General features: G+C 43.2%; 2 protein-coding genes across 5 annotated transcripts; both read right to left on the bottom strand.

Annotated features, from left to right (window-relative positions):
- Positions 1-2591: 2591 nt before the first annotated feature.
- On the bottom strand, positions 2592-6356 carry sdhc (succinate dehydrogenase complex, subunit C, integral membrane protein). The gene is made up of 6 exons (XM_064346067.1): positions 6231-6356; positions 5103-5159; positions 4320-4421; positions 3879-3940; positions 3433-3596; positions 2592-2800 (listed from the first exon to the last, which is right to left on the bottom strand). Exons 1-6 carry the CDS (start codon positions 6245-6247, stop codon positions 2696-2698), a joined length of 507 nt encoding a protein of 168 aa, XP_064202137.1. The 5' UTR covers positions 6248-6356; the 3' UTR covers positions 2592-2695.
- A 1240-nt stretch (positions 6357-7596) lies between these two features.
- On the bottom strand, positions 7597-14668 carry LOC135260643 (zinc finger protein 239-like). 4 transcript variants are annotated; one of them, XR_010331705.1, is made up of 3 exons: positions 11133-12178; positions 10035-11024; positions 9068-9206 (listed from the first exon to the last, which is right to left on the bottom strand). XR_010331705.1 is itself a non-coding variant. In XM_064346059.1 (2 exons), the coding sequence occupies exons 1-2, from the start codon at positions 14491-14493 to the stop codon at positions 8164-8166; spliced, it is 1311 nt and encodes a 436-aa protein (XP_064202129.1). In that variant the 5' UTR covers positions 14494-14665; the 3' UTR covers positions 7597-8163. The 4 variants fall into 4 exon arrangements, 3 of the variants coding, with proteins under 3 accessions (XP_064202129.1, XP_064202132.1, XP_064202131.1); XM_064346059.1 differs by lacking the exons at positions 10035-11024; positions 11133-12178 and adding an exon at positions 14226-14665 and having other exon boundaries at positions 7597-9206; XM_064346062.1 differs by lacking the exons at positions 9068-9206; positions 10035-11024 and adding an exon at positions 14226-14668 and having other exon boundaries at positions 11281-13210.
- Positions 14669-17414: the final 2746 nt, after the last annotated feature.

Genomic DNA, 17414 nt, shown 5'->3' on the forward strand with positions numbered 1-17414 from the left:
ATAGCCGGACACATTCGTGAAGCACGCGGAGAAAGGACCAGATGCACAGAATTAACGGATTCAGTCAGAAAACCGTAGCATCAGAAAGGCAGAACACGAAATGGCTGTTTAAAAAAAAAAAAAACAATCTCAACTACTAAATTGAAACAAAGACAGGATTAATGCGGGGTCAGGTCATACAGGTGTCACCTGCCAGTCTGCATTCACCTTCACGCGCTGCAGCCTGCGACCCAACAGTTACCTCAATCCCATTTCACCACTGGAGGCAGTGTTAGTGTTAATAATATATAGCAGGGCTGCCCAACTCTGTTCCTGGAGATCTACCATCCTGTACGTTTTAACTCTCTAGCTGTTGAATGAGGTGTGCCCTGTACTTTGTAAGGGTTGTAGTGAAAACCTACAGGACGGTAGATCTCCAGGAACAGGGTTGGGCAGCCCTGCTCTAGCTGTTGAATGAGGTGTTCTTTGTTTGGGTTGGAGTGAAAACCTACAGGATGGTAAATCTCCAAGACCAGGTTTGAGAAACACTGATATACACTTGGGACTTGAGGGAATTTTAGTCTTTTTGCACAAGACTAAGACCTGTGCCACTGGGCCAGCTTTCATATCATAGCAGCGAAATGTTATTATGTGTAGAAAGCCAATGTTTTCCAGTGGAGGGGTCAGTTGTGCTTACCTGTCGGGCTGCACCCACCAGCACTGTGGGCTGTGAGTTAGTTTCTACACTCAGAACTCAGATATCTGGAACAAACCACATCCGGTGACTTCCGAGCACTAACCAATAGGTTTTTTTTTTTTTTGTTGTTATTCCTTGAAGAAGGAAAACAGCGTCATTGATGCGAGGCACTATTCCTTCAGAGCCTACCCGATGCTTTGCCTGTGGTCATCTTCGTAACCGAGCTGAAGTACTAAAACAATAACGAGCGGTTTTTTTACAAGGAAGGCACCGTGCGGCGCTAGCCGAAATGGTTGGAAGTGCCACCAGTCTGCTACTTGCGTGCTAAGAGCTCCCCCTTTGCGGAGAATCTTCGGCCTGCTAAATGTGAGTGTGTGTGTGAGTGAGTGTGAGTGAGTGAGGTACGAACTGAAATTGCTTGTTACTGGATTCTCTGAGCTCAACCATACGAGTCTTGGAATACAGAAACACTGTAAAAAAAAAAAATTAAAAAAAAAAGCATTTTCACAGTGAAAGGTCAGTATCCAAATAGAACTAATCTGTCTTTACTTTATAGCAGTAGCGAGTCTTGCTAAGTCAGCATAGTGAGTGATCTGTACAATTAACTACCAGTAAGATAGCTAGTAACAGTCAACGAGAATGAGAATAAACTGTATTTGTTTGTGGCAAATACATTCTGTCATAATCTGGAAAAAATGTCTTGCCAACAAACAACCTTTAACCCTGTTTAATAAGAGCCTGTGATGTGATGTAACAATTCCAACACATTGATTACATATGTGTGTGCGCCAATACACATTTAGATTGAACTGTGAGTTAGCACGATGGTTATGCCCGTGTGATTTGTTTGCCTGTTTCGTCCACAGCCAAGTGAACCGAACGCTCGTGATGATTAATAGACTCTCTAGCCTCCCGCTAATGTTCTCCTGCCGTATTAGTCACGTCACGCTGGTGCTTTTTCCTTTTTTTTTTTTTTTTTTGCTCATATCTAAACGACATTGCCCTTTCACTGCACAGCGGGCAAAGCGCCGTGCCATTTTACTGTCGAAGCAGGATTACACCGCAGCGCTCTCTGCGCCGTTCTGCCCTGATTCTCAACCCTGGTTTAACCGAGTTTAAAACTCAAGTTTCGTGTTCACGATTTAAGTCACGGGGCGGGCAGTTCCAGTCCCGGAGGGCCAGTGCGTGGGTGTAGGTTTTCATTTCTACAGATTAGCCTGGCTAATTGAGCCAACCGGCTGTACACACCAACACAGACTCACTCACAGATTAGATCACAGTAAAACGTTTCATACAGGGACACAAAAAACAGTCTTTGGCTGTCATTCATGCGCCTATCAAGAAATGCAGCTAAAATGTCAGATGGTGTAAATGTTAGGGCGAATTAAGCCATTAAGGCCAGGCCCTTGTTGTCTACCGCTGATATAATTTCATCCATCCATCCATTTTCTAACCCGCTTATCCTGGTCAGGGTCACCGGGAGGTGCTGGAGCCTATCTCAGCATGCATGCACCCCCGCCCCCCCCAGATATAAATTCAGAATATTGAAATACAAATTCTACAATTGTGAAAAAGGAAAAAAGAATACTGTATATCAGTATCAGTATAATGTGAAAGTGGGCATGGCTTCAGCCTTTGGTTAGTAAAATAAATAAATAAATAACAAACCAGGTCAAAACCTAGTATATGGCTGGATCTAACACACGTGATCTGGCCGACCAATGGTGTAACTTCATAACTCGGCCGACCAATGGTGTAACTTCATCACTCACTCAGTCACTCACTCACTCAGTCACAGACATTCGTTTGCGTTTGTAGGGCTGGCCCCGCTGTTGCGGTCCAGCCCTACAAAAAAAAGTATAACCCAAATTTTACTTCAACAAAACCTTGAAAGCACCAATAAATATGGTAGATATAGTGTAGTACGGATACTTTATTTATGAACACGTAAAGCGCAGACAGACCGGTTTTTCCACACACGAATAAAAGCGAGTATTTTTCCGCTGCTCTTCCTGCAGCTCAGAGAGCAGCGAGCAGCGCTGAGAAGATCAGCGACAGGCCCATCACCGTGTAGCCAGAGCGATACACCTCCGGGATCTTAAAGCCCTTCCCAATGTCCCACACCTGGCAGGTACACAAAAAAAGGGAGAAGAGAGATGTGTTAAAAGTGTGTTTAGTAGTTGTCTATGACCATGAAATGCACTTTTTGTACGTTGCTTTGGATAAAAGCGTCTGCTAAATAAATGCAATGTAATGTTAAAATAACATATTTAAAAAGGCTTGCAGTGCAGGGTTTTTACCGTGTAAACATAAAAATAACCATGCTCGGTCATATCTATGGTGCGCTGACAATCTCTGTCTGTCTCTGTGCACGTTTGCCGAATCTGCGCTCCTCTGCCCGTGTGTCTGCTTCTAAGGTTTGTTTGGCATGTTTCTGGGCGTGGCGCTCTTTTTTTATGTGTGGGGAGGGGTGGGTGTGGCTACAGAGCCTGTGGGGGCTGGGATCGGGTTTCAGCAGAGCGTTGGTAACTAGCGAGCTAGTTAGAAGAAGCACAAGTACAGTGAAGCGAAAAAGACATTCGGTTCAGAAACCAGAGTCAACAGGTGTGCTCCTGCTGGGTGGGAGGTGCCAGGTGTATGTCGGGTGGGAGGTGCCAGGTGTATGTCGGGTGGTAGGTGCAGGTGTACGTTCGCCGCACATGCACACAGGTACGGCGCTGGGTGAGAAGGTACAGGCAGGTGCGCGCATAACCCACCAGGTGACGGATGCCGTTGCAGGTGTGGAACATCACAGGGAACGCCAGGATAAACTTGGCGCCGGTGATGAGGGCAGGGCCCAGAGACAGGGAATGGATCAGCTCCAGGTGAGAGGTGTAGTCTCCCGGCAACACCAACGCAGCAAGAGCGAACAGAGAAATACCTGAGAGAGAGAAGGGACAGAGGGGGATGCAGTCAAATGCAATGGTATGTAATGTTTTTGTACAGGTGTCCAGTAATGCTCTATGTGTGATGTGTTTACGGGAATGCAGTACTGGTCTGTAATATGTTTAATGTGCCCAAGTGTGCAGTGATGGTCTGTACTGTGTGTAATGTGCCCAAGTGTGCAGTGATGGTCTGTACTGTGTGTAACGTGCCCAGGTGTGCAGTAATGGTCTGTAATGTGCACAGCTGTGCGGTAACGGCCTGTAAAAAGCTGTCGTACCTCCACTTAGTCCCACACCCGTTCCCCTGTGCGTGATGGAGATCATCATGGGGATGGACCACCTGCAGAAGAAGCAGAGATGTCCTCACAACACTGGTAAAGCAGAACTGAGTGCAGACTTGAGGGGGCCGGCTGCAACAGAGCGCTTCTGGGTCTTTTACATTCTCATTAATCTGAGTAACACGGCTTTAAATTCTTCGCATCCAAAATACCGACAGCGACTGTGGGGAAATTTCTGCCACTGCGAGCCCTGTACTGCTCTTGATGAAAATGCAACTGCAATGGAAATGGTACACACACACACACACACACACACACACACATTTGCACATAGTTAACACACACAGGTGCAAACAGTTAACACACACACACACAGACAGACACAGGTGCAAACAGTGAACACACACACACACACACACACACACACAGGTGAGCTCTGACCTGTAGATTGTAATGTGAGGCGACATCGGTCGGTTCAGTCGAGTATTTTTGGCCCAAAATTTATCCATTTCCTCTTTTGCAGAGGAACCCATGGGAACCGCACTGTGAAACAGAGAAAAGTGAACCTTCAAGACGAATACAAAATTAGCATGCACTTTCAGTGGACGCAGTATAATGTGCATTCAGTACAGATATAGTGTAACGGGTACTGTCAGTAGATGCAATGCAATATGGACTCACTGTCTGCAGTGGCAGTGTAATCTGTGCTCACTGTCTGTAGATATAGTGTAATGGGTACTCAGTGGCAATAGATGCAGTGTAATCTGTACTCACTGTCAGTGGATGCAGTGTAATCTGTACTCACTGTCAGTAGATTCAGTGTAATCTGTATTCACCATCTCTAGACATGGTGTAATGGGTACTACATGTCAGTAGATGCAGTGTAATGGGGACTCACTGTCAGTAGATGCAGTGTAATATGGAATCACTGTCTGCAGTGGCAGTGAGACCATGGCCAGTGGCAGTGAGTACTCACTGTATCTACATATCGTGTGATGGTTACACGATGTCAGTAGATGCAGTGTAATGGGTAGTCACTGTCAGTAGATGCAGTGCAATATGTACTCACTGTCTGCAATGGCAGTGTAATCTGTATTCACTGTCTTTAGATATAGTGTAATGGGTACTACATGTCAGTAGATGCAGTGTAATGGGTACTCAGTGTCAATAGATGCAGTGTAATGGGTACTGTGTGTCAGTAGATGCACTGTAACGGGTACTCACTGTCTGTAGAGGCAAAATCGTGGGCAGGGCGTACAGACACCCCTCCGAGCCAATGTTCTGAGGATAAGAGAGGATTAAATTTTCCATTCTATCAAGTTACTGCCTGCACAACATTTGTTAGAGATCTCAAGACTAACCAAATGTATGTAAATGATGTAATTTTTAGTCTTGCATGATTATTTATCACATACTATGTTCTTTATTAAATAATATGTATGAAAAAATCTCCAATTAACTCCACTTCCATTTTACAAGGATATTATATACAAGAGTAAACACCAGCTAATGCCAGTTTTAGGATACAATACTACATTAAGTCTAAACTAAGTCAAAGATTATCAAGCCTAAAGCCCAAGGAGAAATTTCGACCAGTTGACCCTCATAACTGATGAGTTAACTGCCCGCACACAACTCAGACTTGTCATAATAGATAAGACAAAGAGCCAGAGACGATACGAAAACAGGAGACGTTACGTGCACTAGTAGCCTAGTAGTAAAAGTGGTTGTCGCTAGCACTTCTTAGTTTGGTCACCAATGCTGTGAATGTGATCTAAAAAACAGTCAACAAACTACGTTTCCTGTTACAAATGTATCGTCGAGGTCACGTGGACACACTGCCGTCTACGTCGTCCCACCGTTAACAGCATGAGAACGCTAGCCAGGTAGCTAACTTAGACTAATTTTATTTTGTTATTGAACTTGAACAATGTAATTGCAATGAACAACACAATGGTTGCTCAGCTTCTCAGTGATGTTACTCTACTTCTCTGGCATTCTCAAAGTGTGAACATTAGAAAGCGAACAATTCAGCGTTTCTCCTAATACACTATCCTAACGTTAGATTGCTACTTATGTTAGCTACTGAAGTAATGTAGCTAGACTAACAGAGGAATGCCACAGATATTACGCCAGATCTATCTATAGCTAGTTTAGCTGACAAGCAACCCATAATCAGGACTACGGACTACAAACTGGAGTTTCCAGAGATTCCCCAAAAACAGCTCATTCTCCAACCGATAACCAGTCTATGCCGAATTATCAAACAACAAAACGTACTTTGACACATTCGTGTTGCCATGTTATATTGACATATTGTATTCACAGAGTGGTAAATATATTTTTACTGACCTTAGAAGTAACGCCATTTTGTCGACCCTTCTAACTACATTTTACTTCACTGGTAGAGATCCCTAGGAAATACTAGGGAAAACGCGCCTACTGCCACCTACTGTACTGGAGTGGAGAGGACAAAGCAATTATTTTAAAGTAATATTACAAATAATCTAATAAAATAAATACTAGAAAATCAATTCATTTTGTTGAGATTTTCTGTGAGTGATTTTTTACATTACATTATTTCATTCATTTAGCTGACCCTCTTACCCGCAGCCAAATTGTTTAACGTAGATCCACTAACCCAATTAGTAAAAGTGCCAGATAAAAAAAACGTTCTTGAACTACTCATTGCTGGTCCGTGAAGACCTTGTTCGTCACATCTACCTGCAACAGCTATCTCGTTTAATTTCCTCCGATAAGTCATGCTATATCTTCTGGAAACTTGGTAATTGTCCGTGCACACCTTGTACTGACACTGCAAATTACAGCCTGTACATTACATTACAGGCATTTAGCAGACGCACTTATCCAGAGCGAATTCCAAAACTTTTACATGGCATTTACATTGCATCCGTATTCTACTTTCACATTAGTCTTAAATTATTACAGGCCTACACAACCAGTTATACAAGCCATGGTGCCCATACATTCCCAATAGGTGCGGTCAGTACTATCAGTTTTCCATAACCTCTGAAAAAATATTTAACATACATTACCTTGTTTATGATATCATAAACAAGGTCCTCAAAAATCAATAGCACATCTGCCAGTAGTGGGAAGTATAACTTTCTTTTCTTTCAATATGAAAATAAATAAACTGTCAACAGAAACACAATTGCTTAATATCATAGTGTTTATTTTATTTTTCATATAACTATTAAACATCTTTATTGCACAGGGTCTTAAAACAATTTAGGGTTATGGACATGCTGGAAGCTTAATGATATGATGCTACCAATGCTGCATGATCAGTCCAGTTATCCTACTCTAAAGATAAACAGGTTGAAAAACAAATGTATCTATTGACTATTGTATCTAAGAAAATATCAACTTACCATTCCCTCAGTGTATTGATTATGTTGTGTGGCATTGTGTGGATAGATTTAGTCAGCATGTTGGTTAGCTCAACTGATTATAATGGTTAGCAATGTTCATGTGTTACTATGAACCATTTATTGTTCATTGGTAAAATCATCTGTCAAGAACATCTATAGAATTAATGTTGAAATTAACCATAAGGAGCTGATTCACTGGCATTCTCCACTGGAATGACTCCCAAGCTTTACACAGTGTGTATGCAAAATAATATCATTTAATTGTAAACACACCACAGTAAAAAAAAAGTAAATAAATAAATAAATAAGCAATACAAAACAGATTTTTCATTATGACCATTTATTTATGAGAAAATATCCTTTTAGCATATTGTTCTCCCACACAATGGCCCACACCATCATGTACAAGAACTGGCCAAAAAAAAAAAAAAAGAACAAGCCAGATGCAGTTTGTCATAAAACTGTATTATGCGCAAGAGCCAGCTGCCCAGAACCAGGCCATTAGTAAGGCGAGTGTGGTTAAGGTCCTAGCCACATGCGTGAGTGTGGCTAATGTACTAGCACTAGGCCTTGTGTGAGTGTGGCTAATATGCTAGCACTAGCTCACATGTGAGTGCGGCTAATGTACTAGCACTAGCCCTTGTGTGAGTGTGGGTCAAGTATTAGCACTAGGCCTTGTGTGAGTGTGGCTAATGTGCTAGCACTAGCCCTTGTGTGAGTGCGGCTAAAGTGACCCTCATCACAGTGATGAGCTCTGTGGACAACGATCCAGTCCTTATATGCAAGTTCTGCCTAAAGAAAGTCATTCAGTGGGCAGACTTTCAATATTTGTTTTAAGATGACTATAAAATGCATTTCCTTTTAACTTAATCACATAAGCATAAGCATTATCACATACAATTAATTCCAAACTCTAGCAGCTCATCTCTACTGTGAACTTTCTGGTGAGTTTTAAGACTACTCAGCTGAGTGAAATTCTTCCCACACTGGGTACAGTGATATGGTTTCTCGCCTGTATGAATTCTGTGGTGTGCTCTAAGGTTAGATCCCTGAGCAAATCTCTTCCCGCACTGTACACAACCAAATGGTTTATTCCCACTGTGAACCCTCTCATGTGTGATAAGGTTACACCTCAGACTGAAACGTTTTCCACACTGTCCACAGCTGAACGGTTTCTCTCCTGTGTGGATTCGCTGATGTCTCTCTAAGTCAATAAAACGATCAAAACTCTTCTTACACTGTGTGCAACTGTAAGGTCTCTCCCCTATGCCAGTTCTCCAGTGGATTCTTGTCTTTCTACTGCAGTTTGAAACTGGATCTGTGATGTTCTCAGTAATTCCTATTTGCCAGTCTAATGGCTGCTGCAGCGGTTGCCAGAGCTGTGAGGTTAGATGATCATTCATCGAGAGTGGAGGCTGTCTGTACTCTGTCTGCTGTGTGCCACCCATCTCAGATATGTTCTCTTCACTGTATGAACACTGCCCACCTGCTTCCTCTTTCACAAGAACACCATCTACAGCATGAACATCTTTCCCCAAGGAGGATAGTGTGCTTCCAGAGACTTCCATGGTGGCAGGAACATGCTGTAGTGGTGAGTGTGCTAACAGACTCTGTGAGCACTGTTCTGTAGTGTCAGAACAAACTGGATCATCACTGTCTATGTCACTGTCCCCTTGAGTAAAGGAAGTCCACATCTGATTGTCTCTCTCATACATTACATACTCAGAGCCCAGACTGCTGAGTCTTCCTGCACTGTGTTCACATCCTGTCTTATTGAGTCTCTGGGCTATCTCATGCTCTTCCTCTTGCTCTGCCTTAACCATAAATCCAAAGCCAGGCTTTGTGTTGTGTGTCTGTGCATTACACTTTTTCTCCTTGAGCCGTTGGTCAACGGGAGGTCTCTCTCCAGCATCAGCACCACCCTCAAGAGCTCCTGTGGGAAACATTGGAATAAACATCACCATCGTTCTTTTAAAATAAACACTGGGCAACATGACAAGGAAACATCAGAGAGTCTAGATCAGGGGTGTGCAATCTTATCCAAAAAGGGCTGGCGTGGGTGCAGGTTATTGTTTTAGCCCAGCACTATGACACGCAATTCTCCTTTCTCCGGTCTCGATTAAAGACCATCATTAGTTAATTAGTTGAATCAGGCGTTTGTAGTGTTTCGCTAAAACAAAAACCTGCACTCACACTGACCCTTAAGACTGGACACCTTTGGTCTACATAGTTTGAATGTGTGCCCTGCCCTAGTTCATGTACTCCTGCTTCTGGTTATCTCCAGTCTGATAAAGTAAAAGGTACGGGAAGCAACACTTTGTGTATATTATTTACCTGACAGCTTCGTGACTTCAACTGAAATGTGTGGCTCTTCGATGTTTAAAGTGTCATATTGATAAAAAAACAATGGTTCTATTCCATACCATTTGAAGGTGGTAGATACAACGTTGGACCTTGCTTTTCCAAACTAAGAGAGAGAGCCGAAAACGATTTGGTGCCAGCCTAACAAAACACTAACTGTGGCTAATATCTATGAACACCTACAGCTGTCATAATTTTATTAAATGTATTTGTTTGTTTGGCAGGGACAGTTGCACACTAATAACATTTATGCAAATGTACTAGAGTTAGCCAAGCAGGATAATTTTTATTTTCCATATCAAATGCACAAAGTACAAGAATACATGCACAATGACTGCCTTTCAAGCAAAAAACATTTTGTTGTTTTCGTGTCTACCACAACATCAGCAAGTAAACGCACCTCCTTCTGCTCCTCCGAACAGGTTCTCAACCTGCACCCCAATAGAGCGGCTCTCTCGCGCTGCCGCCTCTCGCGCCGTCCTCAGCTCGCTCTCCACCTGCTGTAGTTTCCTCCTCAGACTGTCAATTTCTTTATGGCTTCGGGATACTTCCAGATGCAACACAACGGACCCATCTTCAACAAGTTTGCTTATTTCGGCCACAGCCGCTTTGGCTAGTACTTCCATAATGGACGCTAACTGTGTTTGAAAGGCAACACAATTCTTCATTTTAGCTACGATAAAAAAACTCTTTATGTAAGTTCTGTCTTTTTTAATCGGAAAACTTAAACGACCAAGCACAAGTATTGTGCAAACTATTCAACATCCATATTGTCCGGATACATAAACTGACATTAAGCGACACTACTTCCGAGGGCACAGTACCGTACTGACTGTATTACCGTAAATATTATAAACAAACCGCACTTTTCTATCTGCTGTCCCTTGGGAGTTTAGGCGTTGGGAGACAACTTGAGCAGTACAGATTTCCTAATATGTTTATATTTTACTTATAAACAGACAAATGTATGACATTTAGACCTTTATACTATTCTAGGAAGTCAGTTCAAATGCTCATTCAAGAAGTTTTGTTCTTGAGGCTCATAAGTGTAGCAGGGGAGTGAAAAAAGAGCACCTTGATAAATATCTTCCTGAGGTGAAGTGAATATTGTCATACTAATTTTGCTTCCTTTTGTTTCATAGATCTGCAGATCTATGAAACAGTTCTGGTAGCAAGCCAAATAGATCTATGTAGCTCTCTATCAGACAGGCTATGCAAACACTGATATAAAAATCTCAGGCCAACTAGGCGAGAAAGCCAGAAGTGTTCTACAATTATGGAACGATATACACCGATCATATTCAGTATTTGTTTGCTGTAACCTGTAGCTGGTTTCTACTGCTCTCTGTAGGCCCAGCCTGTTCTTTTTCTGGAGTTGGCCGCACAGGGTCTGGGATTTAGAAAAAATAAGTTATTTTTTTGTTTGTTGGGCAGGGCCTTAATGTCATATCAAACTTTATTCATTAATTAACAGGTGCACTAGGCACTTTCTTCATACCTGCATGGTACCTGGAGATGGCAGAGTGGCTGGCAGACCCTGGATGTGATGTCCCTCATTTCACACTGAATTATCTAATTCAGTGGTTCAGTCCTGGGGGACCCCTGAGTTTGCTGGTTTTTGGTACAGCCAAGCAATACAAAACAGATTTGTCATTTTGACCATTTATTTATGAGCAAATATCCATTTAGCATTCTGTTCTCCCACACAATGACCCACACCATCATGTATAAGGACAGGCCAAAAAAAACAAGCCAGATGCAGTTTGAAATAAAATTGTATTATGTGCCAGAGCCAAGGGTTCTGCCATATGCCAGGTGCCCAGAACGGCGAGTGTGGTTAAGGTCCTAGCTTCATGTGTGAGTGTGGCTAATGTGCTAGCACTAGCTTGTGTGAGTTTGGCTAATGTACTAGCACTAGCTTGCATGTGAGTGTGGCTAATGTACTAGCACTAGCCCTTGTGTGAGTGTGGCTAATGTACTAGCACTAGCCCTTGTGTGAGTGTGGCTAATTTACTAGCACAAGCTCTTGTGTGAGTGTGGCAAAATGACTAGCACTAGCCCTCATGTAAGTGTGGCTAATGTGCTAGCACTAGCTTGCGTGTGAGTTTGGCTAATGTACTAGCACTAGCCCTTGTGCGAGTGTGGCTAATGTACTAGATTAACTCGAAATAGCTTTCATGTCAGTGTGGCTAATGTACTAGCACTAGCCCTCGGTGTGAGTGTGGCTAATGTGCTAGAACTAGCCCTCATGTGAGTGCGGCTAACGTACTAGCACTAGCCCTTTGTGTGAGTGTGGCTAATGTACTAGCACTAGCCATTGGTGTGAGTGCAGCTAAAGTACTAGCACTAGCCCTCATGTGACTGTGGGTAAAGTACTAACCCTCATTACAGCGATGAGCTCTACGGACAAGGATCCAGTCCTTATAAGCAAGTGCTGCCCAAAGACAGTCATTCAGCTGGCAGCCTTTCAATACAGTGACTATAAACTGTATTTCCTTCAAACTTAATCACATAAGCATAATCATAAGCATAAGCATAATCACATACAATTAATTCCAAATTCTAGCAGCTCATTTCTATTGTGAACTTTCTGGTGGGTTTTAAGACCACTCAGCTGAGTGAAATTCTTCCCACACTGGGCGCAGTGATATGGTTTCTCGCCTGTATGAATTCTGTAGTGTGTTCTAAGGTGAGCTCTCTGAGCAAATCTCTTCCCACACTGAGCACAACCAAATGGTTTATTCCCGCTGTGAACCCTCTCATGTGTGATGAGGTTACACCTCAGACTGAAATGTTTTCCACACTGTCCACAGCTGAACGGTTTCTCTCCTGTGTGGATTCGCTGATGTCTCTTCAGGTCAATAAAGCGATCAAAACTCTTCTTGCAATGTGAGCAGCTGTGAGGTTTCTCCCCTATGCCAGTTCTCCAGTGGATTCTGGTCTTTTGGCTAATGTTTGAGACTGGATCTGTGATGTTCTCAGTAATTCCTATTTGCTCGTCTAAGGGCTGCTGCTGCGGTTGCCAGAGCTGTGAGGTTAGATGATCATTCATCGAGAGCGGAGGCTGTCTGTACTCTGTATGCTGTGTGCCACCCATCTCAGATATGTTCGCTTCACTGTATGAACACTGCCCACCTGTTTCCTCCTTCACAAGAACACCATGAACAGCATGAACATCTTTCCCCAAGGAGGATAGTGTGCTTCCAGAGCCTTCCATGGTGGCAGGAGCATGCTGTAGTGGTGAGTGTGCTAACAGACTCTGTGAGCACTGTTCTGTAGTGTCAGAACAAACTGGATCATCAGTCTCTATGTCACTGTCCCCTTTTTTAAAGGAAGTCCACACCTGACTGTCTCTCTCATACATTACATACTCAGAGCCCAGACTGCTGAGTCTTCCTGCACTGTGTTCACATCCTGTCTGATTGAGTCTCTGGGCTACATGCTCTTCCTCTTGCTCTGCCTTCACCGTGAATCCAAAGCCAGGCTTTGTGTTGTGTGTCTGTGCATTACATTCTTCCTCCTTGAGCCGTTGGTCAATGGGAGGTCTCTCTCCAGCATCAGCATCACCCTCAAGAGCTCCTGTGGGAAACATTGGAATAAACATCACCATCGTTCTTTTAAAATAAACACTGGGCAACATGACAAGGAAACATCAGAGAGTCTAAATCAGGGGTGTGCAATCTTATCCAAAAAGGGATGGCGTGGGTGCAGGTTATTGTTTTAGCCCAGCACTATGACACGCAATTCTCCTTTCTCCGGTCTCGATTAAAGACCATCATTAGTTAATTAGCTGAATCAGGCATTTCTAATCAGTTCATCCTTGAGTCCAAGTGGACGTTTGTGCCAAATTTGAAAAAATTCCCTCAAGCCGTTCCTGAGATATCAAGTTCAAGAGAGAATGGGACGGACACGAGATCACAGTGACCTTGACCTTTGACCACCAAAATCTAATCAGTTCATCCTTGAGTCCAAGTGGACGTTTGTGCCAAATTTGAAAAAATTCCCTCAAGGCGTTCCTGAGATATCGCGTTCACGAGAGAATGGGACGGACGGGAGATCACAGTGACCTTGACCTTTGACCACCAAAATCTAATCAGTTCATCATTGAGTCCAAGTGGACGTTAGTGCCAAATTTGAAGAAATTCCCTCAAGTTCCTGAGATATCGCGTTCACGAGAATTGGGACGGATGGACCGACGGACAACCCGAAATCATAATGCCTCCGGCCACGGCTGTGCCGTCGCGAAGGCATAAAAACAATGGTTCTATTCCATACCATTTGAAGGTGGTAGATACAGTTGGACCTTGCTTTTCCACACTAAGAGAGAGAGCCGATAACGATTTGGTGCCAGCCCAACACAACACTAACTGTAGCTAATATCTATGAATACCTACGGCTATCATAATTTAATTAGTTTATTTGACAAGCGTAGTGCACACTAACAACACTTATGCAAAATTAGCCAAGGAGGCTAATTAAAATTTTCATATCAAATGCACAAAGCACAAGGATACATGCACAATGACTGTCTTTCAAGCAAAAAACATTTTGTTGTTTTCGTGTCTACCACAACATCAGCAAGCAAGCACACCTCCTTCTGCTCCTCCGAACAGGTTCTCAACCTGGACCCCAATAGAGCGGCTCTCTCGGGCTGCCGCCTCTCGCGCCGTCCTCAGCTCGCTCTCCACCTGCTGTAGTTTCCTCCTCAGACTGTCAATTTCTTTATGGCTTCGGGATACTTCCAGATGCAACACAACGGACCCATCTTCAACAAGTTTGCTTATTTCGGCCACAGCTGCTTTGGCTAGTACTTCCATTATAGAGGCTAACTGTGTTTGAAATGCGACACAATTCTTCATTTTAGCTACGATAAAAAAACACACCTCTGTATTTACAAGTTCTGTCTTTTTTAATCGGAAAACTTAAACGGCCAAGCACAATTATTGTGCAAACTATTCAACATGCACGTTGTCCGGATACATAAACTGACATTAAGCGAAACTACTTCCGACGACAGCGTACCGTACTGACTGTATTACCGTAAATATTAGAAACAAACAGCACTTTTCTATCTGCTGTCTCGTGGAGTTTAGACGTTGGGAGACAACTTGAGCAGTACAGATTTCCTAATATGTTTATATTTTACTTATAAACAGACAAATGTGTGACATTTAGACCTTTATACTATTCTAGGAAGTCAGTTCAAATGCTCATTCAAGAAGTTTTGTTCTTAAGGCTCGTAAGTATAGCATGGGAGTGAAAAAAGAGCATCTTGATATATAGTGTATCTTCATGAGATAAAGTGAATTATGTTATAATAATTTTGCTTCCTAGATCTATGTAGATCTCTATCAGACAAGTTATGCAAACACTAATGTAAAAATCTCAGGCTAAGTGAAAAAGCCAGATATATTTTGCCTTTATGGAATGGTACACACCTATCATATTCAGTATTTGTGCGCTGTAACCTGTAGCTGGTTTGACAGTTCTCTGCAGCCTTATATCTGAAATTGGCCACACAGGGTCTGGGATTGTCATTTCCACCTTAACTGTAAACACAATTTATTTTCTTTTTTGACTTCTTTGTCTTTGAATTCTTCATTGTATACCAAATATTTAGTTTCAGTGGCCATATACCTACATGAGCTTTTTGCATAGTCTTTAATTCAATAGGTTTAAAAAATCTCCTTTTTTGTGTAATCATTTGTAACATTGTACAATAATTACCATATGAATATCGCCTTTTATTGTTCATGGCACGCATGGCTATTTCTCACATAATGTGGCTTAAGAAGGTTAGCGGTCCCTCAAAACACGAACAGAGCAATTAAGAAAAATTAACGGGTCGTTAAAATTCCGGGATCGCAATTGTGGTTGGAACGACAAATCACAGCCTGCACAGTGGTGCCCGCGGGGCCGAACTTCAGAGCGACGGAGACGGTTAATTACGCTAACTGTGCGGCATCCGCCAGAAGCTTCCTTGCCGGCTGAAATGGCCCTCGTTCGAACACTTCAGCGATTACTACCGTCTCTGGGGTCCACTTGTGCGCAGGAAATTTTCACTCACTTGCGTGCTGGAGATTTTCCTTTGGGTTCGTTCCCTGTGTCTAACAGGCAGCTTACATCCAGGAACGAAAAAAAAAACCCAAAACAAACAAGACCAGGTCAAGACCTAGTATGTGGCTGGACCTGGCCCGGCCGACCAATGGTGTAACTTCATAACTCGGCCGACCAATGGCGTAACTTCATCACTCAGTCACTCTGTCAGTCACCGACATTCCCGTTCATAGGGCTGGGCCCCGCTGTTGCGGTCCAGCCAAAAAAAAAACACTTCCATGTTTTATTGTTTAAACTTTAATTTGTTTCTGTCATTGTCATTTTCTACATCAGCCACAACACGGGGGTCCATTCCATACATCCTGTTCAACATGAGAGTAGCCACTGATTTTCACAGACACACTGCAACTGCGATATTCTCTGTGGCAGTCTATACATTCATTATCTAACCCACTTGTTCCTGGGCAGGTTCGTGGGGGGTGCCGGAGCCTATTCCAGTCTGCAGTGGGCGAGAGGGGCAGGAATACACCCTGGACAGGTCGCCAATCCATCTCAGGGCACACACACCATTCACTCACACACTTGTACCTATGGGCAATTTAGAGTCTCCAATTAGCCTACCAGCACGTCTTTGGAATGTGGGAGGAAACCGGAGTACCCGGAGGAGACCCACACGGACACGGGGAGAACATGCAGGCTCCACACAGAAAGGCCGGGGCCGGATTCGAACCCGTGACCTTCTTGCTGTGAAGCGACAGTGCTATCCACTGCACCACCGTGCTACCCAACAGTTACAGTCTTAGGCGGAAGGGAATAAAAACAGCACAGGGAAATATCCCCCAGTTCATATATACTCCTTAAATATTATTAAATTGTGATGAACATTTTTTATTTTCATGCAGTAAAACTCTAAAATCACACATTCGCCATCCCATCAGCTAATAGTAGGACTCTCTCTCCACCCAACCTGCAGAAACAAGAGAAGAAAAAATATCTTGATATGCAACAGTGACACAGTTCCCAAATTATTTGAACATTTAAACTATTTGAACATTTGAATGTTTTACTCTGACAGACCGTTTACATATCTGACCGTGCGGTCATCACATCAATGACTCACCTCCGGGATCACGACGCAGGATGAATTTACGAATCTCGTCGTAGACGAAGATCAGGAGGCTGTACGGGAATGCACAGAACCACCAGGAAACTCTGTGAGAGAGAGAGAGAGAGAAAGAGAGAGTGAGTAGTGTGTGTATGTTTGCGTGTGAGTGTGTGGTGTGTGTGTGTGTGTGTGTGTGTGTTAGCAAGTGTATGATGTACTGTATGTGTGTGAATGTGTATATACAGTATGTGTGTGTGTAAATGTAATATATATGCGCGTGTGAGTGTGTGTGTGTATGTCTGTATGTTTGCATGTATATGTGTGTGTGTATGTGTGTGTGAGTGTCTGTATGTGTGAATGTGTGTGTGTGTGAGAGTGTGTATGTGTGAGTGTGCGTGGGTGAATGACTGTGTGTGTGTGTGGTGGTGGTTGTTTGTATGTGAGTGTGTGTGTGAGTTGTGTGGTGCTTTGAGTGTTGTGTGTGAGTGTGTGTGAGTGTTGATGGTGTGGTGTGTGTGTGTGGTGTGTGTGTGTGTGAGGTGTGTAGTGTGAGGTGTGTGAGTGTGTGAGTGTGTGTGAGTGTGTGTGAGTGTGTGGTGTGTAGTGTGTGTGTGTGTG

Source organism: Anguilla rostrata, chromosome 8 (assembly GCF_018555375.3).
Source record: "Anguilla rostrata isolate EN2019 chromosome 8, ASM1855537v3, whole genome shotgun sequence".
NCBI classification, from domain to species: Eukaryota; Metazoa; Chordata; class Actinopteri; order Anguilliformes; family Anguillidae; genus Anguilla; species Anguilla rostrata.

Excerpts from the sequence above, each read along its gene's own strand:
- LOC135260643 (XM_064346059.1), bottom strand. The coding sequence starts at position 14,493 with ATGAAGAATTGTGTCGCATTTCAAACACAGTTAGCCTCTATAATGGAA. Across the intron at positions 9,207-14,225 it reads GTTCGGAGGAGCAGAAGGAG|GAGCTCTTGAGGGTGGTGCT; the intron begins GTGTGCTTGCTT and ends TGTTTCCCACAG.
- sdhc (XM_064346067.1), bottom strand. Across the intron at positions 4,422-5,102 it reads CGATTTTGCCTCTACAGACA|TGCGGTTCCCATGGGTTCCT; the intron begins GTGAGTACCCGT and ends TCTGTTTCACAG. Across the intron at positions 3,597-3,878 it reads GGGTGTGGGACTAAGTGGAG|GTATTTCTCTGTTCGCTCTT; the intron begins GTACGACAGCTT and ends TCTCTCTCTCAG.